This window comes from Salvia hispanica, chromosome 4 (assembly GCF_023119035.1).
Source record: "Salvia hispanica cultivar TCC Black 2014 chromosome 4, UniMelb_Shisp_WGS_1.0, whole genome shotgun sequence".
NCBI classification, from domain to species: domain Eukaryota; kingdom Viridiplantae; phylum Streptophyta; class Magnoliopsida; order Lamiales; family Lamiaceae; genus Salvia; species Salvia hispanica.
In genome coordinates, this window is record NC_062968.1 from 3,957,611 (window position 1) to 3,981,976 (window position 24,366).

General features: G+C 37.4%; 5 protein-coding genes across 6 annotated transcripts; 2 read left to right on the forward strand and 3 right to left on the reverse strand.

Moving 5' to 3' along the window:
* On the reverse strand, positions 1-1,776 carry LOC125185377 (abscisic acid receptor PYR1-like). 2 transcript variants are annotated; one of them, XM_048081905.1, is made up of 2 exons: positions 1,070-1,776; positions 1-19 (listed from the first exon to the last, which is right to left on the reverse strand). In XM_048081905.1, exon 1 carries the CDS (start codon positions 1,687-1,689, stop codon positions 1,078-1,080), a length of 612 nt encoding a protein of 203 aa, XP_047937862.1. In that variant the 5' UTR covers positions 1,690-1,776; the 3' UTR covers positions 1-19; positions 1,070-1,077. The 2 variants fall into 2 exon arrangements, with proteins under 2 accessions (XP_047937862.1, XP_047937861.1); XM_048081904.1 differs by lacking the exon at positions 1-19 and adding an exon at positions 718-1,003.
* Positions 1,777-9,189: 7,413 nt separating this feature from the next.
* LOC125220178 (acetylornithine deacetylase) lies at positions 9,190-14,716 on the reverse strand. Its single transcript, XM_048122324.1, has 10 exons — positions 14,325-14,716; positions 13,903-14,147; positions 13,688-13,796; positions 12,375-12,513; positions 12,231-12,288; positions 12,130-12,147; positions 11,887-12,009; positions 11,519-11,672; positions 11,400-11,433; positions 9,190-9,504 (listed from the first exon to the last, which is right to left on the reverse strand). Exons 1-10 carry the CDS (start codon positions 14,643-14,645, stop codon positions 9,401-9,403), a joined length of 1,305 nt encoding a protein of 434 aa, XP_047978281.1. The 5' UTR covers positions 14,646-14,716; the 3' UTR covers positions 9,190-9,400.
* Positions 14,717-14,820: 104 nt separating this feature from the next.
* On the forward strand, positions 14,821-19,176 carry LOC125220177 (exosome complex component RRP45A-like). The gene is made up of 9 exons (XM_048122323.1): positions 14,821-15,085; positions 15,333-15,542; positions 15,707-15,802; positions 15,905-16,019; positions 16,354-16,434; positions 16,552-16,740; positions 16,855-17,066; positions 17,442-17,500; positions 18,425-19,176. Exons 1-9 carry the CDS (start codon positions 14,949-14,951, stop codon positions 18,643-18,645), a joined length of 1,320 nt encoding a protein of 439 aa, XP_047978280.1. The 5' UTR covers positions 14,821-14,948; the 3' UTR covers positions 18,646-19,176.
* A 1,044-nt stretch (positions 19,177-20,220) lies between these two features.
* On the reverse strand, positions 20,221-22,117 carry LOC125217825 (protein HAIKU1-like). Its single transcript, XM_048119374.1, has one exon. It carries the CDS (start codon positions 21,580-21,582, stop codon positions 20,536-20,538), a length of 1,047 nt encoding a protein of 348 aa, XP_047975331.1. The 5' UTR covers positions 21,583-22,117; the 3' UTR covers positions 20,221-20,535.
* A 1,016-nt stretch (positions 22,118-23,133) lies between these two features.
* LOC125218301 (vicilin-like seed storage protein At2g18540) lies at positions 23,134-24,057 on the forward strand. The gene has a single exon (XM_048119936.1). The coding sequence runs from the start codon at positions 23,134-23,136 to the stop codon at positions 24,055-24,057; it is 924 nt and encodes a 307-aa protein (XP_047975893.1).
* The last annotated feature ends 309 nt before the right edge of the window (positions 24,058-24,366 follow it).

Genomic DNA, 24,366 nt, shown 5'->3' on the forward strand with positions numbered 1-24,366 from the left:
TTTTCAGCTTCTTTTTTTCCTTGTAAATTCCAGAACAAACTCAGATCAAATTTGAAGGGCTTTATCAAGTGCTTGGATCATTCAACAGATATCTTTCCAATACCATATTTAAGTATACATGCATTTACTTTTGTTGGATAATGAAATGAGGGATAGAAAAGAAAATGAGTTATTTTATCACTATCTTTTATAGAAAAATATATTATCACATCAATACCCATTATAATATTCTTATGAATGGAATTGAAAATGGCAAAATAGAAGTGAACAAAATGATGCAAAGATAATAAGTAACTTAAAAACTAGATCCATAAATATTACTTACTAGTAAAACATAAAATATTTACACAAGCTGTGCCACATAAAAGGGGACCCATGTACAACATAGCAACATGCCTGTCGATATAATTCGTTGATTTCGAATATCTTGTTCTTTATTTTCAATAATATTTCGACAGCTACCAGATCTCACTTAGTAACTATTCTGTGAATGTTGATGTTGTCATATCCAAACTCATTACCCATTCAAGAATCATCACAAGGAAGAATTGCACAATTGATGCTCATGTACCAATTTAACAATGCACAGTATTTTTATTTGTACAGAAATTTCCAATATAGAGTGTATTTGAATTCCCAAAGCAAAATAATTTTGCTACCACATTTACCAATGGAATAAGAATAAATTGATGCAAACAGCAAAAGGAAAAGCATTGATTGATGTCGACAGCCTCAAATTCTCCAATTTCATTTGCTCCAATCGCCAATATTACAATTACAAATGTTGTTTTTCCCCTTTGGAAGAAAGTAGTTTTTGAAGCGCCAATTATTGATCAATATCCACCAAAAATCAAATTTCACACAGCAATCAATGAACAAAAGAAAGAGATGAACTAGTTCCAAACAAGACTCAAAAAACCCCAATATTAAGTCCTTTTTCTTCGAATCTTATTTCCAGATTTCGAATCGCAGAAATTGTGTGCAGATCGATCGTTGATAGCTACTGCAGCCGTGCATATCATAATCACACGACTTAGCGACAGAAAATAGGAATTAATTAATTAATTACCTGTAAATTCAATCGATTGTAGCCCTAGCTTCGGCGACGGATGCGAGCTTCTGGAGGTTGAGCTTCACGACCGTGTCGGCGAAGAGGCGCGTGTCCTCCTCCGTGTTCCCCTCCGGCACGTCCACCGCGTACGACTCCAGCACGATGGTGGAGTTTCCGCCGGGGAGCTCGTGCACGGACGTCACCGATCGGTAGTTCCTGAGGCGGTGGTCCCCGCCGATGATGCTGAATCCGGTCACGCGCCGGTCGTCGTCGAGGATGTCGAGGCGCTCGGTGCTGGTGGCCGCCGGCAGCCCCGATATGACGGCGACGTCGCGCAGCTCGCCGACGCGCACGGTGAAGCCCTCCCGCACGCTGCAGCTCTTGATGAAGTGCTTGTACGTCTGCGGCTTGTCGAAGCGGCGGACGATGGACCAGACGTCCTGCGGAGGCGCATGGACGCGCTGCGCCAGTATGGAGGAGCATTGGCCGGCGTTGACCCTGTAATTGTGGAATTCCGCCACCGCGGGTTTGAGATCCTCGAACTCCTCCGGTGTCAGCCCCGGAGGAACTGCTACGTGGTGCGATTCCGCAGTTGATTCTGATGCTGGCTGTTTAATCGCATCTTCGATTGGCTCCATGGAATTGGGGAAGACTGAAGAGAGAGAGAGAGATTTGTTAATTAATCTGAAAATAGAGTTGAATTTGAGAAGTGTGTATTTTCCTTCAATTTTGTAAAGTTTATATACTCCATATAATTAATGGTGGGAGGTTGAGGGTAGAATGGGAATAAGAATATAGTGAATTATTGTGATTTATATAATTGAAAATTTGCAATAATGGAGGGCCAGTGTGGATGGGAGCACAATAATACTCAAATTACTATTGACATCCTTTTTTGGGTTAGGCATCATATTTTTTTCATTTCTTTTCCATGCAAAACCTTAAATTCAAGACTTTTAGTATTTAATTCTTACTATATTATGAAGGTGGAGTGTGAGATGTGATTTAGAGGGTATAAATTAATGTAACTCGCTACTTTCACATCAACTCAGTTAAGTCTTAAAAGATAACTCATGCACTTAAGTGTGCTTTAGACCAATCATAATTTGCTTTCTAAATAAGTTGAATAATAACTTATGGGACACTTTGTGGTGATAGACAGCTAATCCCCTTAAAATAATTGTGGTATGAATTTATTTATATGTAAAAAATTTCGTTGCATAAAATGATTAGGCATTTAAGCTATTCACATTTAGGAATGTACTCGTATATTACGTATTATTAGGTGTCAATCCTTTATCATTTTGCTTACCTCAAAGTTAATTAATTCTAACTATAAAATTAAAATATATTAACTCTAATAATTTTTGTGTGTAAATGAACAAATTAATTTGACTCATAAAATTTAACAAAAAATTAAAAAAAGCTGGAGAATAGGGAAAGGAAATAAAATACTATATGAACATTTGACATAGCGTATTGCTATCGTGGAACACTATAAAGTGCAATACATTTGTCTAGTTGGTTAGCTTAAAATAAACTATTTTTCGGCCATACTTGAAACTTGAAAGTATAGTTTTTGGCACCGACATGTCATCAATGGAGTTTTTTAATCCAAATTTGAACCTTGTTCTCTCAGCTGATTTTGAAAGCATATAACTGGATGGAATTTATTTAAGTTTAGCATGACTTCTGGAGTATTTTCAATCATGCTAACCACATGGAGTAATGATTTAATATAAGCTGAAAAACGAAGTAAAATGGTAGTTTAATAAGTAAATGTTCAGATGCACTGTGAGAGCATCGCCAACGGCGGATGTCCCGGCGGGCGTCGGACAGCGTGCCCGACGTCCGTCGCGGACGTCCGGTGCGGACACGGGAGATTCGTGGTGTTGCCGGGACGTCCGTCGCCACGGCGGGCGAACGTCCGCCACTGTGTCATGCCAACGGATGTCCGCGGCGGACGTTCGATTTTTTTTTTTTACAAACTCTATATATACGGCTCGTTGAACTTCATTTCATTCGCACCACTTGTTTTAACGAGTTTCTCTCTCTCTACATTCATTTCTTTTGACGATAAATGGAGCACTACGATAGTGATTCTCCTGCCACGAGCGAGTCACAAACGCAGAATATTCTCTCGTCGTATATTCCCGCTCGAGTCGGGGGAAATACCGGCGGAAGTGCACCGATATCCGGGATGATGCCCAGAATGACGACGATGATGCAGCAACCCCAAATGGCGGGGATGATGCCTGGGTACTACAATATGCCCGACAGCCCGAGATGAATTGTTTAATTCCGTACATTATTCCGTAAATTGTTTAATTTGGTGAATTTGTGAATTTTTTTTATTGCGGGATGTCCGCGCGGGAAGGGCGAGGGACATCCGCCACTGTGCAGTGGGAAGTCCTTATGACGTGGCAGTGTTGTAGGAGGTCCTTATGACATGGCAAGAGGTGTTTTGGGAAAGTCAGTCGGGAAGGCTATGGGACACCCGCCCCATTGGAGATGCTCTGAGACTGAAGAGGGCGGGCACACTTGTGCTTATAAACATCTGCCAATAAATCATGACTGCAAGACGAGAATCCTATTGCTTCTTGTTGAGTAATTGTGCAAACTACATTCTATATTTCAAAAAAAGAGCAAACGTAATGTTTTATTCTAAACCTGCAACGTTTTTATGAATTTAATTCGGAATATTATTTTTTGAATTATTATATCCGTATAAATGAAAACGGTCTGAATTTGATTCATTTTGGACGGCGCTGTCAAAATTTGACGGTCAATGCTAGTTATCTCAATTTTGATTGGATTAATGATTTTAACTCAATAATGTATTCTATCTTTTTGATTCTAAACACTTTCTCTGTATTCGTCCACCATCACCATCCCCTCCATCCTAGAAACGACACCCAATCCACAGATATTCGGCCGTGGTGTAGTGGAAGTTGCCGACGTCATGAACAAGTGCTCCCATTTTAGCATGATATGGCTAGACTATATCCCCATCGTGGCTCTCCACTTCTACCCCTGAAATGCTCCCAATGTCATTTTTTCAACACCGTTGTTGTCTAGATCAAGAACTCCCACATCCTCTATCTCCAACACTTTTACCCTCTAGCATCATCTCCCCCCTTCACCCTCTCCGCCATACCCATCGCCGTTGACCTCGCCCTCACAGCCTCCACCTTTGACACTAACTTCTCCCCCTAGTCTCCAACACCCCTAACCCGTCGCCAAATTCCATCAATTCGACCCACAAATGCCGCTGCCACATCAGATTTAGCGTCTGCTCATTGTGTTAAAATTGTTAATCCAGTAAAAATTGAGTTAATTGGCATTGACCGTCAAGTTATTTACCGCGCCGTCCAAAATGGATCAAATTCAGACTGTTTTCATTTATTCGAGATGCAATAATTCAAAAGTTAATATTTTGGACCCAAATCATAAAATTTTCATTTATTTAGGACCACAAATAATCTTTACTCTTTCAAAAATTAACTAAAATTGCAACTTACATGGAGTATAAGTGTGTTATTCAACTAATATTGGTAATACATATTTTGAGAAGCAATCCAAAAATGAAATCATAGAAATTTAATGTAAAATAGACAATATCACTCTAATATAGAGTTTGCATATGTATCAACAGGTTTGTGTTAAAATGACAACCCCTCTTAAAGTGACACCGTGATACCATTTATACAACAATATTATAAACGATAAACAACAATATTATAAATGATACACAACAATCTATAGATTGCTGTATAGCGTGTTGAATATTGCTGGCCAAGAAAAATTGTTGTATAGTGTTCAAAATATTGTTGGCCGTCTTTTTCAGATTTTTTTTTTTGCCACGTGGCAACTTATTATTCGTCCATGTGTACAAATGATTAACTAAGAATGGTGGTATGATGTTATTTTAAGAGGTGGTGACACCCTAGCACTCCCCTATATCAACATATCCAATAATAACATTTTTCATCTATAAACTGAATATTTAATAACCTCAAGTATTTATTTGGCCGTTTAGTGGGGCTGAAAATCTCTCGTAAGTTTGCCAAGATATCGATATATATAAGGCGAAATGATGAATACAACAATAGTAACCTATTATAGAAAATTACCTAATAACATGTTGAACAAATTAGAAGACTTTTATATAATCGTTTCGTACACCACTTTATAAATCATCTACTCTACTCAATATACCTCAGTTCATATTAAGAGTAGAAGTATTAATTCAAGCATGGAGGATAAAGCTTCATTGAAGATGGAAGACAACGAATTGTACCTCATTGGTTTATCTAGTTTGTTTTCTTATATTTTTATTGTTTCATCGTTTATTTGTTTTAAGTTATATTCCCCCGTGCATCTCACTCTAAAAGTGAAATTCAGCATGAAATTTTATGTAGTGTTGTTTTGGGAATAAAATAGAGAGAATAAAGTACGACAAAGGAAAAAAGCAGAAGATGGAAGACAACAAATTGTACCTATATTTTTATTGTTTCATCGTTTATTTGTTTTAAGTTATATTCCCCCGTGCATCTCACTCTAAAAGTGAAATTCAGCATGAAATTTTATGTAGTGTTGTTTTGAGAATAAAATAGAGAGAATAAAGTACGACTAAGGAAAAAAGCAGAGATGTATGTTTCTATATTTTAGAAATGTGTTATTAAGAGTAGGACATTCTGAAAGGAAAATGTGTCCCTTAAAGTGGAACAGAGGGAGTATATTATATGAATAGCTAAACTTATACTACCTCCGTCCCTGAAAGGTTGACACAGTTTACTATTTCGGTCCATCCCTGAAAGTTTGACACACTTCACTTTTTACCATTTTTGGTAGTGGATCCAATATTTCACTAACTCATTTATACTCACATTTTATTATAAAACTAATACTTTAAAAGTAGGACCCACATTCTACCAATTTTTTCAACTCACTTTCCATTACATTTCTTAAAACCCGTATCGGGTCAAAGTGTGTCAATATTTGGGGGACGGAGGTAGTAGTAGAATACTTGAGGCTGAGAGTACTTGACTAAATAATATTTTTTTAATTATTTATTCAATTCTAGACTTCATTTTGTTTTAATGGCCATTTTATTTATTTATCTGAACTGAGTACGTGACTGAGAGGCGGATGCTATCTTATAAGTAATTGAATGCAATTATTGTGTTTTTGTGAAACTCGAGAGATGAGCCTCTACTCGCGAACATATGAATCAAGTCAAATATTTACCAATATATTTGAAACCAAGTGTGAGAATATTTTAAGAATAAAAGTTAATTTTAATTCTAAATATATAATCGCGGTATGAATTTGATCAAAAATATTCACTTTTTTGGAAAACAGGTCCATAATAAATGAATTTGGACACGTTTTCCAAAAAGTAAATATTTTGAACCAAATTTATATTTTAATTATATATTTAGGACCAAAATTAACCTTTACTCACATTCTAAAATCAAAAGTACTTTTACGAGTTGTATAATGTCAAAACTACAATCAACGATCTAAAGGGAGTTGGTGATTTATATGAACTAACTAGCAAAACATGATGTCATAATTGGAGTATGAAATTATAATCTGAATCAATGAAATCAATGTCATATAAATCCCTTTCTCAACTTGGATCTTTTATTACTTTAACTACTGGTAGTCAAAACCAATTCAAAACAATGTGGCCTAAATTGTACTTGAAATTTTGTTCCAATACTTTTAGTTATATCATAATTACATTGTATATTTGCTGTTGATTATTAGTGTTATGTAGAGTGGCTGGACATAGCAATGCGAGTGCATGGAAGCTTAAGGTGGAGAACACAACATCAAAGCAAGAAGCAAGTTCAAAAGTTTGTTGAGCTACTAGCCGTTAGGAGCTTAGTTAGTTACAACCGTTTCTTGAGTGAAGTTCTTGTTCACTTGATTTCTTCTTTGTTGTATAAATAGTGTTGTTAGTTCATAGATGAGAGTAATCTTCAAGTTGTACACTCTTTGCTGATTTCACTCAATAAGATTTCGATTAAAGCTCACACATTTCTTCTTCCGCTCAATTCTTGTTCTTGATCGTTCAAACACGTTCACATTTCAACAATTAGGACTTATAAAAAGTGCATAAGTGGTCATTGCTTACCATTTTCCTTGCTCCACAGAATTATATTACACATAATATGGAAATTGTGGAGGAGTTTTTGCTGTTGTTTCTTTTGGGCAAAATTAATTAAGTGAAAAATTATGCATTAATTGACAATTAATCCTTTGGGAAGGGCATATACTTTGAGAATAGTATTATCAGTTACATTAATACACAACTACAAATTAAACAATTGAAACAAAATTGCTCGACATTTTTATTAATTCGAAAAATGTTAGTAGTACAAAACGTGAATAATTAATTTTTTCCATGTGCCATCTCAATTATTAGATCTTCTCCAGTTGTCTTCCTTGTTTAAGCCACCCTCCTGAATATCCAATCATTTGCATTTAATATTGTTTTTTAGTTGATTGCAAATATTTTTGGGATTTAGAAATTAAAAGTTGAGTAATTTAGGATCACCCCACGAAATCAAGTGCTGCATTATTCACCTATAATTGAGTAGTGCAGGGTTGAGAGTATCCATAGAGACTATTGCAATTTAATCTTTCCTACACTAATTTTTCTTGAGTAATCTGTGTGTCCAACCTCAGCTCCACCTGCCACCTTTCAACTGCTGCTATTGTTTTCTTGTTTGTGTGGCTTCAGCATTATCATTTTGGATGTCTCTAATGTGACTCTTACCTTCTTTTTGAACATTAGGAATACATGGCGCAATGGCTTTGGCCGGGCGGTTTATACGGAATTGATTGCAGTCAATCTAACATTAAATGCCATGGTTGATGGATTGGGATATGCCAATTATGGCCCTTCTCTTCAAACTAGATGTATGACATGCTTTGTTTGTGAATTTAACTCTTACAATTATGGAGAATGAGGAGCTACAGAGCTTCTTCTATGGAATGTCACCATGGCAGGTAAATGATGCATATATGAAGCTCTTTTATACTAGAGACTTTAAAAAATTCCTTGTTTTCATGCATCCGTGCAGTTTATGCTGATTGTCATGGCAAGTTGTGCAGGGAAGGAGCTCTTTTATCGTGCGGCTTTTCAGGTTTGCTTCATCAATCATCCAAACTCATAATACTACTTATAATATCGGATGTAAAAACTGGTCAGGGAGATTAAGCCTCTGCTTATATGTAACATCCCTTGGTATGAGAAATTGCACCCAAGCAATATTTGTTCTTTTCTTGTTTCAAACATAGGTAGACTCGATAGCTTGATCATTTTGCTTCATAACAACATCAAGTAGAACATCTTTTGTCCTTATTACACAGGCTTGTTGCATGAATCTTGATACATTGTCTACTCGTGCAGCCTGGTACGAATACAAGATATGTTCTCCTCTCTTAGAGCCACTTCTGGCGCTGTATCTCGGATTTGAATGGATCCAAGTTTGTATAACAACTCCATTACCATTACTCGGTAATGTATAGACATAATGAGTCTACCACTTAACCGAATTTCGTGCTGTGTGTACCTATCATACACACGGGATATACTCGTCTATGGTTCTGGGTCATGGCATCTGAAAAACACATCAGAGAGTTCACAAGCTCACATGCTCAAGGCAAATCTTCGAGGAAGCTGTAAAGATTACATAATACTGTTCCACGCCATTTACGTTTGATCACTTGTACTTGGAAGTGATCAATCATATATAGTGATGTATACTAATCTTTCTTGTATATAAGATATTAGGAAAGCTATCTTTTTTGTTATGGAATAATAGTAATACTTTTTCTTGGAGTATTTAACATGTACAGATAATCATGATCATGTCCAGTGTCCATCTTTTTTGATGGTGTATTTTCCCATTTGATAGGATGATATTGTAAAAAATGATCTCATTGAATAAATGCAATATTCCAAAAAGTATGGTGCATATATCTACTAAAGATATCAATGGTCCACAGATATATTCTCCCAAGAAAAGTCAAGGAAGAAAGAAAGTGCAGTTCCAATCTCGAGATAAATCTAACTTTTGGTATGCTTCAAATTTCAAAATGAGATGGAAAGGGACAAAAAGTGAAAAAAACATGTCCCCATATGCTTAAAGATTGTAGAAAATAACAATATTGTCGCATTCAAACATAAATTCATAAGGACAAGATTGAAAAATTCTCCAGTCCAATTAGCAATATACCAAAAGATAACAAGATTCAGGAACCTAATACTCATTTATTCATCATTTGATATATTATGCTAAAAAGCCTATGCAACATAACCAATATTAAGATTCACTCTTCCAACTGCGCAATGATGCTAGCAAAGACCCGGTAGCCTTGGGCCATGTCGGAGAGAAGGCAATACTCATTCTTCGCATGATATGTAGCCATTAAGCCTGCACATCGAAGACAAAATGAGCGAATGATTATCAATGACTGAGAGCAATTGCACATACGTACTTTCATAAAAATATGTCTATGGGAAGCCTACACATGCTAAATGTGAAATAAAAAGGTCTTCTTTAGCTGGTTTACTGCTATATGATTCGCATCAATGAGCCGACTGTTATTATACGGCTTTGTGATTTATGCATGCGTCTCAAGCTCGAGTATAACGAGTCAATACCATAGGACGAGTTTGAAGAAAAGAAATGGAAAACTTCCATTCACCATAATCTTCAAGGTCCAACAAGATCAGAATTTCAAACTACTACTGCCAATTAACCTTCAGTTGTACTAACATAACTATTGAGTCTATTACGCAGTTTCCACATCTATGAGCGTATTTGCAATGCATGACACTATAGAGCCATTAATCTAGAAAAACTAGTAAACAAACTATAGTGAATCTCCATAATCAAATTTGAAAAGTCAATCATATTCTTCTTTCTCCTTCGATTACAATATCTCCAGTTACACTAGTGGTCAAACTCAGTAAGCTTAAATTATCTTACCTAGGTATGAAAGGCACAATCAAAAGTATGAAATCACGTGTTCCTCCCTTTTGAAACCGTTTAAGATACTACTATACTATTCGATTAGAAAGAGCATAAACAGTTAAGATGTAGATTTAGTGATTTACGATTCACAGGTATAACATCCATGCTCATAGCCAAAGTGTTGTTCCCATTCATAATTATAATTTAGAGCTGATTCCTTTAACATAATATGACAATGTATTTGTTCTTTGCATTGTTACATAATGCCAACAGCCCCTAATAGCCAGAGGGTATTCTTTTGTAATATGGATTGGTGATGATGTTCAAGTTCGAGAGCAGTAAGAAAGAAAATAAGTAATCAAATTCGAAGGCATCACTCATACATAATTCCTACAACCCCTAATAGCCAGAAGGCATTCTTTGGTAATATGGATTGGTGATAGATGTTCAAGTTCGAGTGCAGTAAGAATGAAAATAAGTAATGAAAGCATCACTCGTCACAGCTATAATCCAAAGGTTACTCCATCAACTACGAAGGGACTAAAATCACTCTGGCCTTCTAATCTGGTCATAGTATAACATAGACTGTCAAGTATTTCTGTATTTTTAAAGATGAAAGATTTCTATGCTTGCTTATAGTTCTTATGCAAAACTTAACAGATATACTCTGACACGAAATCCAAATCTTATCCACAACACATTATAGTGCTTCAGGATTTCAGTGTGACAGTTAAGTCGACAAAATATTATGCAAAACTTTAATTTTCTAGCATTTCAGATTTACTTATTAGGTTTCGTCTCTTAGGTTAGAATAGTTGATGTACAATCTTGTAGGGAGCCGAGTGTACGTTGCACCTACCAGACATTATAAGACATTTTATGCCAAGTATCCAAAAAAGAAAAATCATACCCATTTGGACATGTAGAAAGACCAACCTATACCCACGATTTATATGAGCCAAGCATTTATGTGGTTTAAAATTCATTTTTACACAAGTTCCTGATTCAAAAACTGATCAAGCAACTGCTTGAGATTGACCCTGCATATTAAAGGCTGTGTCACGGTGGCCTCGAACCCGAGACCTTTGGCCAAAGAAGTGTTCTAGCTTAAGTACAATGATGTTGGGGCAGAAGGACACAAGAATTGGTTTCAAATACTAACATTTTTGCTTAGAAATGATTGAGGAAAAGCATGAGCTTGTACGACATGTTTCAAGCTTAGTTGCAAGAGACTATCTGCTTTAGACACATAAATGGAAGCATGTGATTGTAATGATACGAGCTATGTTCCATGGCATAAAACTAAACAGCAATTGAAATTAAATAATAAATGAGTTAGGAAGCATATATACCATAGCCGGCGGTTTGCACATCAAAACCCTCCTCCTACAGTTTAATAATAAAGCAACTGTCAATTCATGATATCTTTTGCACAGAATAAGCTAAGTAAATACGAGAGTATGAGTACCACCTGCAACTCGCGTATAAGAGGCAAACTACCCGTGATAGAATAGGGTTTTACATGACCAACCACCTCTTCAGTAGCTTTGCATAGGACATGGAAGCCCCGAGAGTCAAGATTGCAAGCCACTCCAGACATTGCTTCATCAAAGGTAATATCCAACCTGGTAATAAAAAGACAAGTTTATAAATAACCAAAAAAAACTAATAAAAACATAGGGCCAAACTTAAAAACTCTGGAACTGGATTAAGACCCAAAACACATGCCATCGTGAAATTAAAGGACTGGGAAGTATGACCACGTTAAAACCTTATTCAACTTTGAAAGGAAACAGAATAAAAGTAAGATATCCAACTGGCGTGGGAGGAAAAACTGACCTTCCCCTGAGGTTCTCATCTGGTAAAACATATTTAGAAACAGGGCCTCGTGTATCCAGTTTTTCTATGTTCGTGTTCAGGTCTTTAACGTATGCCTCGAGCTTCTTGATTACATCAGTTACACTGGAACATCAATTTGTAGGTATTTAATTGAATGCTTCACAGAATCGAAGTCAATGGACAGCTTGAACAAGTCAAACTCAAAGAAAGTATGTCAATAAAGGATAATATGTGCATCCATACCTATAAAATGGTGTCAATCTGCAATAGTAAAGAGGAAAAACATTACTACTCAATTATGCGGCAAAACTTACAAAATATGCACTAAAAGAAACAAACATAACCTAACATCTCCGGAAACTGTACACTCGGCTGGAATTTGATTGATCCCACCTCCTGGATCTGTCAATGAAAGTTTACAAAATAATCAGCATACTAGACAAGCATCCATGAATTTACCGACTTATGCTATAGTATCCAATACGTACAAAACCACTGAGTTGGTTTCATGGTTGATGGTGTTGCAAATCCATATACTTGTTCCTTTGGATGGGGTGGAAAATCTTCATAGAAACGTGATTGTATGACTTTTAATGCTTCCATGGCTAGCTCCAAGGGGTTAATAGCCTACAATCACCAGGAAGAAAGAATAATGTGATACTCCATATACATACACAGTACACACACCCCCCTATGAATAAAAATTGATCTACAACGAACGGTATGTTGAATGTCAGAGGCAGAGCATTACCAAAATCCAAATATCATTGATACTACTAAATTACTAATGTAATCCAGAAATATTAGACTGATTTCACCAACACATAAGAAATCTTTCAATGCTATTTCTTTAAGCTAATGCCTAAAGCCTAAAAGGGATTTTAAGAAGATCAATTGAACAGCTATGTGGTTCTGCTAGCATTACTATAGTGGGAGACTCAACTCTAAAGCTTATTTTGCAGTAAAGAGTCGAAGGTGAGGCTTCTCTTCTTGCAGTATTTTTAATCAACGAGCCTCAAATTAAAAAACAGACACATAAGGGGGAATATTAGTGCTTAGCACTTGATTTACCATAGGTTTCAGTTCTTCAAAAAGACAGATCACTTGCAACAGAAAGTATATCTCTGAAGGCAAAATAGAAGAGGCGGAGTTCTACTAGCGATCATGAGGAAATCTACTCTATGATTTTAAGTTCGCAAGATCCGTTTTTTTTCCTTCCGGGAAATTAAATGATTCGTAGTTCCAGAAAAAAAGAGGTTGTTGGTGGGGGGAGGGTGTGAGGGGTTAGATTATTATAAAGGTACTTAATCAACCAATTACTACATGTTTAGTAACTTGGGTTCATACCGGAATTACTTGGGTTCATACCGGAATTATTAAATTATCTGATATTTCATTCGTAGTTATTCTCCGAATGTAGATCTAACAACATTATATGTAAAGATTGGATAACTATCATGATCATAAAGAGCATCAATCAAATCCCTCTCAAGTCTCTACCAGATAAAACATGGATATACTCTTTTATGGAGTACTTTTCCAAAAATTGAAATAAAAAATCCTCAAGAATTGGATGATAAAATATGCATATCTACATCTACATCTAAAGTTGAACGCACAGAAATTAAAGAAGGTGCTACCAAAACATGACCCGATAAAAAAACCATGTCATATATCATGCTCTATAGCCCACCAATAAAATTGAACTCATTTTTCTGCACTACTGGCGTGTGAGACCTTCTATAACACTAATTCTCATACTAGAAATTGCTTTTGCTCAAGAGATCATAAAAGAATCTACCTTGTGGGCTAGACCACTGTGAAATAGCTTTCCAGTAGCATGAAGCTTCCACGGTATCATACCCCCAGTTCCGATGCAAGGCTGTTTATCTGCAGTATCAATCCAAAACCTGGAAAAGGGAGAACACCACAGATCATAAAAAGAAAACTTTCATCATTTCAATATAAATTCAGCTTCCCATTCAATTTAACATTATACAGGCTTGTCACACATACAGTGGCCCATGCTTCAAGTTGTTGAGCAATCCATCCTTCACCAACGCATCGACCCCTACTCCAGGTATGGATGAATTCTCTTCACTGGCAATAAAGACAGCAACAACAGTAGACTTCAACTGAGGCTTTGTTTCCGCCAGTCTCCTCATCAATTCAGCCACCAAGGCAACATGCCCCAAACAATCAGTAGTTCCGCGCCCTTTAAGCATGTCACCATCGATACCCAAACTAAAAGGATCAAAATCCTGAAAAACACCTTGTTTATAAATCAGCACACAAATATAGAATGACCTTGTTCTAGTAGCTCACTTGACCTCAACCTATTGCAGAATCCGAAAAAAAAACAAAACTTGATTCTAAAAAAGTACTCAAGTAAAAAACACTGAGTGTAACAGACGATTGTAGAATAAATATATAATTACCCAATCAGAAGGGTTGGCAGTGACAACGTCCATGTGCATTCCAACGAAGGAGAGGATTTTGCCGGGCTGAGTGCCGGGATACTCCACGATGAGATTGCCGCGGTTGGGCTTGTAGGTGACGTGGTTGATGCGGAGGGGTCCGCCGGTGGCGGTGCTGTAGGGGCGGAGGACATCGAGTACGTGGTTGACAATCCTGTCCTCCTCCGGGATGAGCTCCGGCGGGTTGTTCTGCACGAACTTGGACTCGCCGATCAGCTTGGAAAGAAGCCCCACGAACGACTCCTTGTTTAGGTCTCCTAGAGTCTGCTTTAGGGTTGCCATTTCTGCAAATCAATTTGGTGCTGCGATTGATTAGGATGAATATCAGTTTTCACTCTCTACTTATCTGGAATATATAAATTAGAAAAATATTTGCAAAGATTATAGCTTTCGTAAAGCAGAAGCCCAAAACTACTACTGTAAAACTAGCCCAATCAATAAATAAAAACTGATGACCTAAAAGGGCAAAAAAGAATTGCCTTTTGCACCAGAACAGCATTTTAGCTCCCTGTCGCTGCCGGTAAAATTCGATTCTGTTATTTTGCAGACCGATTCCGAAGTGGATAAACCAATTGCTCAATTGCTATGGAGCAGCGCTTTGCCAATTCGTGGCGGATGACCGTCAATGAGAAGAAGTTTATTGAGACGGCGCTGCTGTCTGACCTCCGAACCGACGGCCGTGGCCCTTTTGATTACCGGAACCTAACTATCCAATTTGGAAGGTAAGATATCATCTTCGCTATTTTCTCTTGTAATCTCTTTGACAGCTGTTCATAGCTTCAAGAATGGGTACATTAAGGAATATAGGTTGTTATTTTGTATATTTACATGGTAAGATTCATGGATACTCAGCGAAGGCGATTTACCACCTTCAATTAGAATTCATATGATGGTTATGATTTAGTAGTAATTGTAGGTGTGTGTGTCTAAAATCTAAATAAATTTGTGAATCTTTTGGCGTCTGAACAGTGAAGATGGCTCATCAGAAGTCCAGCTGGGCCAGACTCGCGTAATGGGGTTTGTAACGTCACAGCTAGTGCAACCTTACCGTGATCGCCCTAATGAAGGTACTCTTGCCATATTTACTGAGTTCTCTCCAATGGCAGATCCTTCTTTCGAAGTTGGTCGTCCTGGGGAATCTGCTGTTGAGTTGGGACGGATAGTTGATCGTGGGTTAAGGTAATTTGTAACTCAGCATTTGTTTATTAATTTGCATATTTATAGGACAACATATTGCATGTCTAGTTGAAGACTTGAACTTAATCATAGGTGATAGAACTAGGAGATAGCTTGAAATTGATATTTTGTTTTATGCTATTTGAAACTAAAAATGGACTTTACAGAGAAAGTAGGGCTATTGACACAGAATCACTTTGTGTTATTGCGGGAAAATGGGTGTGGTCTGTCCGCATTGATCTTCACATTCTAGACAACTGTGGGTAAGTTGTGCATCTATGTCTTAATTTGACTAGATCATCTACGTTCTTCTGCTGACCATTAAAGACAATTTTATCGGCATCTCTCTTTTTCCCTGAAAATAGGAATCTTATTGATGCCGCCAATATTGCAGCCTTGGCTGCTCTATTGACATTTAGAAGGCCAGAGTGCACATTGGGAGGAGAAGATGGTCAGGAAGTTATAATACATCCGCCAGAAGTTCGTTCCTTCCCTTTCATAGATGATCTCAAATATTTTTGATCTGATGTAACGGATTTCGCCCTCAGCTATTGTGCAATCTATGAAGACTCATGGATTATATGAGTACTCAGATAATCAATATATGAGCTTGTGATACATAACATGCGTAATATGTACTGTAGGCCCTTGTATATATAATTATGTTATTAAGTCGGTAGCTTTGTCACCTTGCATCGTTGCCTCGCTTACCCATAAGAGGGGGGAGGGGGCGGGGGGTTGGTGGGTTTATTTTGCTTGGCAGCCCTGTGTGAAAACTAGATACTGAAGTTCAATTTATTTCGTACTATGGCAGGTCAGGGAGCCCTTACCATTGATTGTACACCATCTCCCCATAGCAGTAACATTTGCATTTATTGGTAACCAGAGCATAGCGGTAAGCTTATCATAAATACAAGTCGTTTTCCCTGAGTTTCACATGTTTGTTATCTCATAGTAATTGATTACTAATTAGTTACATTTCTGATGCACTACTCCCCACATATGTTGCTAGATTATTGACCCATCGCACTTAGAAGAAGCTGTTATGGGTGGAAAACTGACTGCTACTTTGAATACAAATGGTGATGTATGTGCAATTCAAAAGGCTGGAGGAGAAGGTGTGCTGCAAAGTGTTGTTATGCAATGCTTGCGGATTGCATCTGTGAAGGCTGCTGATATTACTGGAAAAATTAAAAAAGCTGTCAGTTCATATGCTTGCACAGTTGCTGGCATTTAATTTACTTGTTTATATCTCGTAATGATTCATATAACCTGGCTTCGTGACATATTTTGCAAATATTTATCGGTTCTGCAGGTTGAATTATATAAAACAAGTAGAGATTTGAAAAAAATCAAAAGACATCCTGATTCAGTTAATATCAACAATAAATTGAAGGACATGGAGAAGCCTAAACTGAAACTAGAGAAAACAAGTGGCAGTCAAAGTGATGACATGGAAGTTGAGAGCCACTCGTCAAAGAAAGATGAACACAAACGTAAAGCCGTCATTGCTGGAACGTCTAGTTGGTAAACTCTACTTTCATGACATGTCAATGAGTGAAATTGCTCTTACAATAAAAAGCTGTTTAGTTGTTAAATACTTATTCTACTGGCTTTGTGATTATATATAATCCTGGTTGGACGTTCATGTACATCACTGGTTAGTAGTTGGCAACTTATGTTTGTTATGCTGCTAAAATGAAGATCCAGTAAAGTGTTACACCAAATGAATGGATGCCTGCATTAACTGCAAAATCGTCAAATTAGTTACTATGTGGTCCATTTTATGATTGCTATAAAGGAATCGGTATATCCAAATCTCCAAAAAGAGTCCTCAAAATATGCCTGGTCTGAATTATTAGCCACAGGCATGTTCTTATTGTATGTTATTTTTGCTTGCAGGGATCCATACTCCAAGGTTGCTGATGCTGATGAATTGAAAGAAAGTCTAGCTTCACAAGGTATTCTATTGGTAGTTCTGTCACCTTTGCGTGTTTTCTTGGACCAGTCACGATATAGCCACATCGTCACTGACAAGATCTCCACAGATTTTCACGCCATATTGGAATCACATGAACTGTCAAACATCTTAGGATGAATGGATAGTTAAGGGAATTTGATGAAAGAGATGAAATTCTGATTTTGGCTCTAAAAGTTCAATAGTAAATTAAATTATGTCAAGATCTATGCCTTGGATTCACTTTTTTATCTATTATTCTTTTGATATTGGCAATGAAGATTTTAGATTAAATGAATCACGAATTTCCTAGATACTTAATTCTTGCTGGTTTATTATTCTCTTCTTGATGGTGAGATGCCATCCCACTTCTTCCTAGGAGTTTCTCATTCTTGATCTTTTGTTCAGTGAATTTCTTTTCTTGTCATCACTGTCATATTTCTCATTGTTCAGGAGTATGAATTTTCTTATTTTTGGGTACCCAAGCACCTTGCTCTCCCAAATAAACTATATCTGGCTCTTAATCACATAAGTCCGTCGGTTATTGTGCTTCAGTTATTCGTGGCTCCATATTTTGAAGTTCTGGCAATTTTCAATCTACTTCTTTCACAAGACACTAATGCAGAAGACACCATCGCAGTTTCTCCTCAATTGCTATTCGTATTACTTTCAGCATTTAAGCATGTGCACTATATGCATTTAGATCCATAGCAGCTTCAGAGCTATTTGTTTTCTGCCAGTTATTCAGTTTCCATATTGCATGTGCAGATATGATAATCGTTTTCCTAATCTTAGTTCTTAATGCTGGGTTGCTTAATGTTCTTTAATATAGCAACCTAGAGCTAGTTTGACTCTTCGTATAAGAACACTTTATTTTGTTTAATCCTTGTTTTGTAGATCAGAAATATAACTGCTTCACATTTTGCAGTTGTAGAAGCACAACAAGATCAGAAGATGGATGTAACGCTACATGAAAAGCAACAGTTGAATGCAATAGATGAATCCCTTAGAGACGCAGATCCATCACCTTCATTATCAGTGGCAGCTGAAGCTGGAGATGCAAAAATCAAAGCCGAGTCATTATCAGAGGCCATGAAACCTAAGCATAAGAGAAAGAAGAAGAATTTATCAAATTCAGACGGAAGTTAAAACAATGTATTTCCAGACTATCATGCTTCAGACTTGGTGGATGGAGTTTTAAGATCTTCACCTAAGATCAAAATTTTCACATGACGTACTCCTGAAAAGTTCTCGAAAGATGTATTCATGGTGTGAAGACACTAGGCAGCATCCAGAAAGAAAGTTGTCATGGTTCCCTCCCGTGGCTGAAACTGCTAATGCTCTTTTTCGAAGATGGCACATGTAAATATCCTTTTTTGTGCCTCTGCAGTTGCAATCTTTTGAGATGCTTGCAATGATGAGGTCGTCGACTTGTAATGTGTAACATGCTGTCTCAAACTCGAACTAGCTGCAACATCTCTTCAGACTGCAGTTAGACACCGGTATGTCTTATTATTCAGAACACAAGGGCACCTTTAGAGCTCTCTACAAAACATGTATCGTTTAGAGCTATGTAGTTGGCATATTGGTTTGCTTAGTTGTACTAAATCTGAAATTGGAAAATTTTTGCCATTTGTTATCATTTGTACACAAATGAGAGTGAATTTGATTACAAAGTCACTATCCCTAACGCCATTGATGATTGTTGATCCTATTTATAACATTTGTCTTGCAAATCACCAAATGAACAAAATCGACTGACTTTATACATGCCACTTCAAACACTTAAATTTCATGAGATTCCCAGTTCAAAGCGGAAGTTGGTGATATTCCAAATTTATGCTACTTGTAACAAAATCGATGATGTTGTGGAGTATATAGCAGGAATTTTTTTTAAAAGACATGATAAATCTTTAATTATGGCTTAAAGATTGTGGGTTCAAAACGGACAAACGATAATTCAATCATAAACGAGATAATCTTGTTGAATTTATTAGGATTTAATTTAACTCGATTTTAGGATTTAATTTAATACAATTCTAGAAGTAACTCAACTTTCATGAAGTAATCAAACATGATAAATATTAAAAAAATGTAGTATACCTTTTTCAGCTATGTCGTATGACTGCATCAATTCAATTGGGTTTGGTTTAAATAATTTGGATAGGTTTGACATATTATTATAAAAATAATAGAAAAGCGGATATTTTTGATTTTTTGTCTCCCATAAAATAATAGAAGAAGCGATTTTATTCTTACACCCTTTTTCTGAAAAGTGGTACCAATGTTTCTGTGATAAAGAAAATCTTTGTCTTACCTCGCTGACTCACATCCCTATATACTTTTCTTCTTTCCTAGAACAAGAATGACACGTATCAATTTCCCCCCAATGAATTTAGAGTCTGTACAGCTGAATATAGATAAAATTTGACCAAATTGGCAAATTGCAGATAAAAAACACTATTACTAGAAACGCACACCTTCCTATAATAATGATTACTATAGTAGGAAATCAGTTAGGCCCTTCAACGAATCAAAGTGTTGTCTTGTCTCTCTACTTAGTAACTTAACTGTTTTCTTGAAATGGCTACACTGCCATAGACATATTTCAATAATCATCTTCATAATTAGTCAGAAATGAGAACATTCAATAATCAGACCAACTCCAGTTATGTTACTATATGAGTACTCAATAGCAAAAGATTATGGAAAAATACTGAAGCCTGAAGGTAATGGAACATATATAGATGAAACAATAAAGTTATACATAACTTTGCAAATTCTACAACACTATCAGCTTCGTCTAAACACTAGAGTTGGCTTTGAAATCTCTACTAAATCATCTAAACACTAGAATTACAAAGAATCCAGTTCAGTAGCTGTTACATAGTTTGCGCACGAAGAAGACAAAAAGCTGTGTAAAAGAGTGAATACAAAAAATAAGGTAAAAGGAAAAGTACAAAGACTCGAACATTTTCAAGACTAAGTTTTGTATCGCAGCTTACATCACAATTCCTGAGATTCGCCTAGAGTGAACCGTTATTGGTTCCTCCATCTTGGACTTGGCACAGGGAAACACCCGGAAGGGGACAAAGGAAATCCATAACCAGGGGAGGGAGGTGGATGAGGTCCGGGACCTAAAACTCCAGACTGGCCCATAGAAGCGAACGAGAAATTGGGTGAGATCGGGGGATAGTCAAACCCTGGAGAAAGTAACGGATAAGGTGATCTAGGAGATAACAGGTTTATGAAGCCAGTAGGCGAAGGTAAAAGGAACTGGGAAGTTGGAGAGGGTAAAAGGGGTGGAGGGCCATTTGCCCTAGGTGAAGGAAGAGGGGGCATTGGCCCACTCATACGAGGTGATGCAAGAAGTGGTGGAGGGCCATTTGCCCTAGGTGAAGGAAGAAGGGGTGGAGGACCATTGAAACGAGGAGATGGAAGATTTGTGGGAGGTCCATTTCCTCTTGGAGGCATGGCTGGGTTAGGAAATGCATGAGGATGTGGTAGATTTTGTGCAGGAACTTGATGCTGCATATGACCTTGTGGGAAAGGGTGGGGTTGTCTGGGACCCGAATCTATGATTGAGTTCTGTAGGTATCTCATGTAGGCTGAAATGGGAGACTCAGCAGTGTTTCCCCATACATCAGGAGGAGGGGAAGGTAGCAGCATGTTGGGGGAGTGCTGATCATATTGGACTGGGGGAGGAGGTCTCCCTAGGTTACTCGGGTAAGGCATCGGACCTGGTGCAGGCATTCGCATAGGGACAGGAGGATTAGTGGGGAGCTGAGGCCTACCAGTCGAAGCCAGAGGTGGGGGGCGAACTCTCTGTAACCGGTTATTGGGGGGTCTCGGGTGGGTTTGGGGAGGCCTAGGAGGCTGGTCGCGTAATGGTGAACCAGTAAGCTGCTGAACTATGTCACGGAAATCGTTCTTATTGATATTGTAGACTTGGGGTTGAGGCTGCTGCCTTCCAGCAGCACTAGCAAAGTTAGGCTGATGCAAGGGGCTTTTCTTGATGTTTTTCCCCATCTTGTTTACACCCAAATGATCCGTTTGCCTATTCGCAGGAGGCTGATTTGGATCCATTCTTTCGAAACTAAAAACTACTTTTCCCAACAAAAACCTAGCCACTCTTCTTCTTCAACAAAATACCCCAATTTCAGTGATCAAATCAATCCAAAACATCAATCACCACTACACTTTTTCCAGCAAAAACCTAGCTGCTTCTTCTTCAACAAAAAACCCCAATTTCAGCAGTGAAATAGTCCCAAAACCTCAATCATCAAACAAAATCACACCTTAAGAGTTGAATTCAAGAATCTCGAATCTTCCACCAAGAAAAAGCAAAATCTTTAGATCTTCCTTGCTAAACCTCAAACCCTCAAAAGACAGATTACACCTGAATCTATGTGCTGAAGCCCAAAACCTTGATTCTTTAACCAAATCCCAAAAACCCCACAATTCCTCAATCTTTCACTCAAATCCCAATATGAAAAGGAATAAAATTTATAGATATGGAAAACACAAAAAAAGGAGAAGAATCAGAAATGGAATTGAGACCTTGAGGTTGGCGTCGTGTGCAGGCTGCAGCTGGAAAAGCGCCGGGGTGTGAATTGGTAAAGGGATGAAAGGGAAGTGGAATGTAAGAAATGATATTTTATTGAGAATTGAAGGCAGCGGAGACCGGTGACTACGGCAAGTGCGTCACCACCCACTTTCAATATTATAATTCTACCATTTTCCTATTCGTACATGTCAACTCAAAACGTATTCAAATTCAGTGAATTACTATATCTCTAAATAAGACATATTAGAAAAACACGGAATCGAAATAAAAAATCAATCTTTTTTTTGCATGATCATATATAAGTTATCAATAAAAATTACTCATCAGGCTAATTATGAGTAGTATTTCAATATATGCTTTGTATCTAAAGCAAGTGCGAATTGTAGTATAAATATTCCTCTTCAATCTTCAGCTACGGAGGAGGTGCTGTTTTCATTGGAAAATCTTCAACCAGGTGCTGCATTTTCTCTTCTATTTCCAACTCTTCGTTTCTTGTTTGTGGAATTAGGGTGTTTTGTGATTTCTTTATACACAATGCATGCATAGAGAGGTAATGTCAATTGATTGCTAAAATCTGACGATTAACACATAAAAATGCACACCTCGTAAGTTGTGAATGGATTTTGATGTCAAATTTGTGTTCATGTAAAATGGGGAAGGTTTGTGTGTTCTTTATCAAAGGCTCTTCCTTGTTTTTTTCATCCTTGGCTTCCCTTGCTTCTTGACGTTCTTTGTTTTCTTTAAATCACTTGAAAATAGTGTCAAGAATTGATAATCAAATCAGAGAAACTTAGGTAAGAACTCGAAGCAGATCACACCATAAATCTAGTTGTATTTAGTCATTACTCTTTATAATTCTTGACTTCAACTCCTCCAGCAATTTTTGGTTATTAGCTAACAATAACATATTGCTGATGTTCCAATGCTATCTGTTAATCTGGGACCATCTTCATTTTTACCCTTTTTTTCCCTATGGAAAATGTTGCCTTTTGATGGATCTAATATCTGTAGAGCATCTATATGGAATACATGTCTTTCTAACCAGTTAATTTGGTTGTGGCTGTTCCAGGATGGATGGCTCTATGGTGTTGCATCAAGAAGCTGCATATGATGAAAAAGAAGCTGAGAATGAAGGAAAAGAAGCTGCTACTGATGAAAAAGAGGCTGAGACTGATGATAGAGAAGCTGAGAATGATGAAGAAGCAGCTGCTAATGATAAAGAAGTTGTGAAAGATGATAAAGAAGCTGCTAGAAATGCTGAAACGTTGGAACGTCATCTTAGGGGGGATAGGGACAGGCAACGTAGATATAGAGCTCGTAAGCGACAAGAAGCTGAATTGGGAAAGGCATCAAGTGTTGAGAAAGAAGGTGCTAAGGATGAAGAAGAAGCTGCTAGAATTGCTGAAATTTTGGAACGTTATCCTAAAAGAGAAGCTGCTAAGGATGAAGATGAAACTGTTATTGATGAAGAAGAAGCTGCTAGAATTGCTGAAAAAGTAGAGCATCTTCGTAGGAAGAATAGGGAAAAGCAACGTAGATATAGAGCTCGTAAGCGACAAGAAGCTGAATTGAGAAAGGCACCAAGTGGTGAAAAAGAAGCTGCTAAGGGTGAAAGTGAAACTGCTATTGATGAAAAAGAAGCTGCTAAGGATGAAAATGAAACTGCTATTGATGAAAAAGAAGCTGCTAAGATTGCTGAAAAAGTAGAGCATCTTCGTAGGAAGAATAGGGAAAAGCAACGTAGATACAGAGCTCGTAAGCGACAAGAAGCTGAATTGAGAAAGGCACCAAGTGTTTATCAACCAGCCAGTATTCAATGTCTGAGAGATTGGAAGAAAGATGCCAGGATGCACAAGAAACAAGAAACATGTCCTTCACATAGTGGTGGATTATTGGAAGCCAGCAAAACCAAAGGCATTGGAAAGCAGAGGCAAGAAACAAGAGAGTCTCTGAGTAAACAAGTGGTAGATGCATCCAGTATCCAAAGCACTTAAATTGGAAAGGATTGCAGATGAGTGATGTACAAAGCATTTGTTAGCTTTATAGTTTAGTGGTTATACCTTCTTCTATACACATTGATATACCTGCATCATTTCCGATCTACTTATCGTGACTGCGCCTTCTCTGCCTTTTTAACTTAACATCATCCTCATCTTCATCCTCTCGTAGCCAAAGCCAAAATCATTTTTCTGAATTTGTTAGAGTAAATCTTACTTCCAGCTATTTTTGAAAGAAGAAACGAATAGTCAATGCAGTTGACAAATTTTGAAAACTCATTGAAACTCCCATACTATATTGCAAGA

What these genes read in the sequence shown, in the direction of transcription:
- LOC125218301 (XM_048119936.1), top strand. Translation starts at nt 23,134, where the DNA reads ATGGATGGCTCTATGGTGTTGCATCAAGAAGCTGCATATGATGAAAAA.
- LOC125220177 (XM_048122323.1), top strand. Translation starts at nt 14,949, where the DNA reads ATGGAGCAGCGCTTTGCCAATTCGTGGCGGATGACCGTCAATGAGAAG. An exon ending in CTAACTATCCAATTTGGAAG is followed by an intron (nt 15,086 to 15,332) that starts GTAAGATATCAT and finishes GCGTCTGAACAG; the next exon opens with TGAAGATGGCTCATCAGAAG. An exon ending in ATTGCTGGAACGTCTAGTTG is followed by an intron (nt 17,067 to 17,441) that starts GTAAACTCTACT and finishes TTTTGCTTGCAG; the next exon opens with GGATCCATACTCCAAGGTTG.
- LOC125220178 (XM_048122324.1), bottom strand. Translation starts at nt 14,645, where the DNA reads ATGGCAACCCTAAAGCAGACTCTAGGAGACCTAAACAAGGAGTCGTTC. An exon ending in ACAGTGGTCTAGCCCACAAG is followed by an intron (nt 12,514 to 13,687) that starts GTAGATTCTTTT and finishes TGGTGATTGTAG; the next exon opens with GCTATTAACCCCTTGGAGCT. An exon ending in GAAACCAACTCAGTGGTTTT is followed by an intron (nt 12,289 to 12,374) that starts GTACGTATTGGA and finishes TTTCATTGACAG; the next exon opens with ATCCAGGAGGTGGGATCAAT.
- LOC125185377 (XM_048081905.1), bottom strand. Translation starts at nt 1,689, where the DNA reads ATGGAGCCAATCGAAGATGCGATTAAACAGCCAGCATCAGAATCAACT.
- LOC125217825 (XM_048119374.1), bottom strand. Translation starts at nt 21,582, where the DNA reads ATGGATCCAAATCAGCCTCCTGCGAATAGGCAAACGGATCATTTGGGT.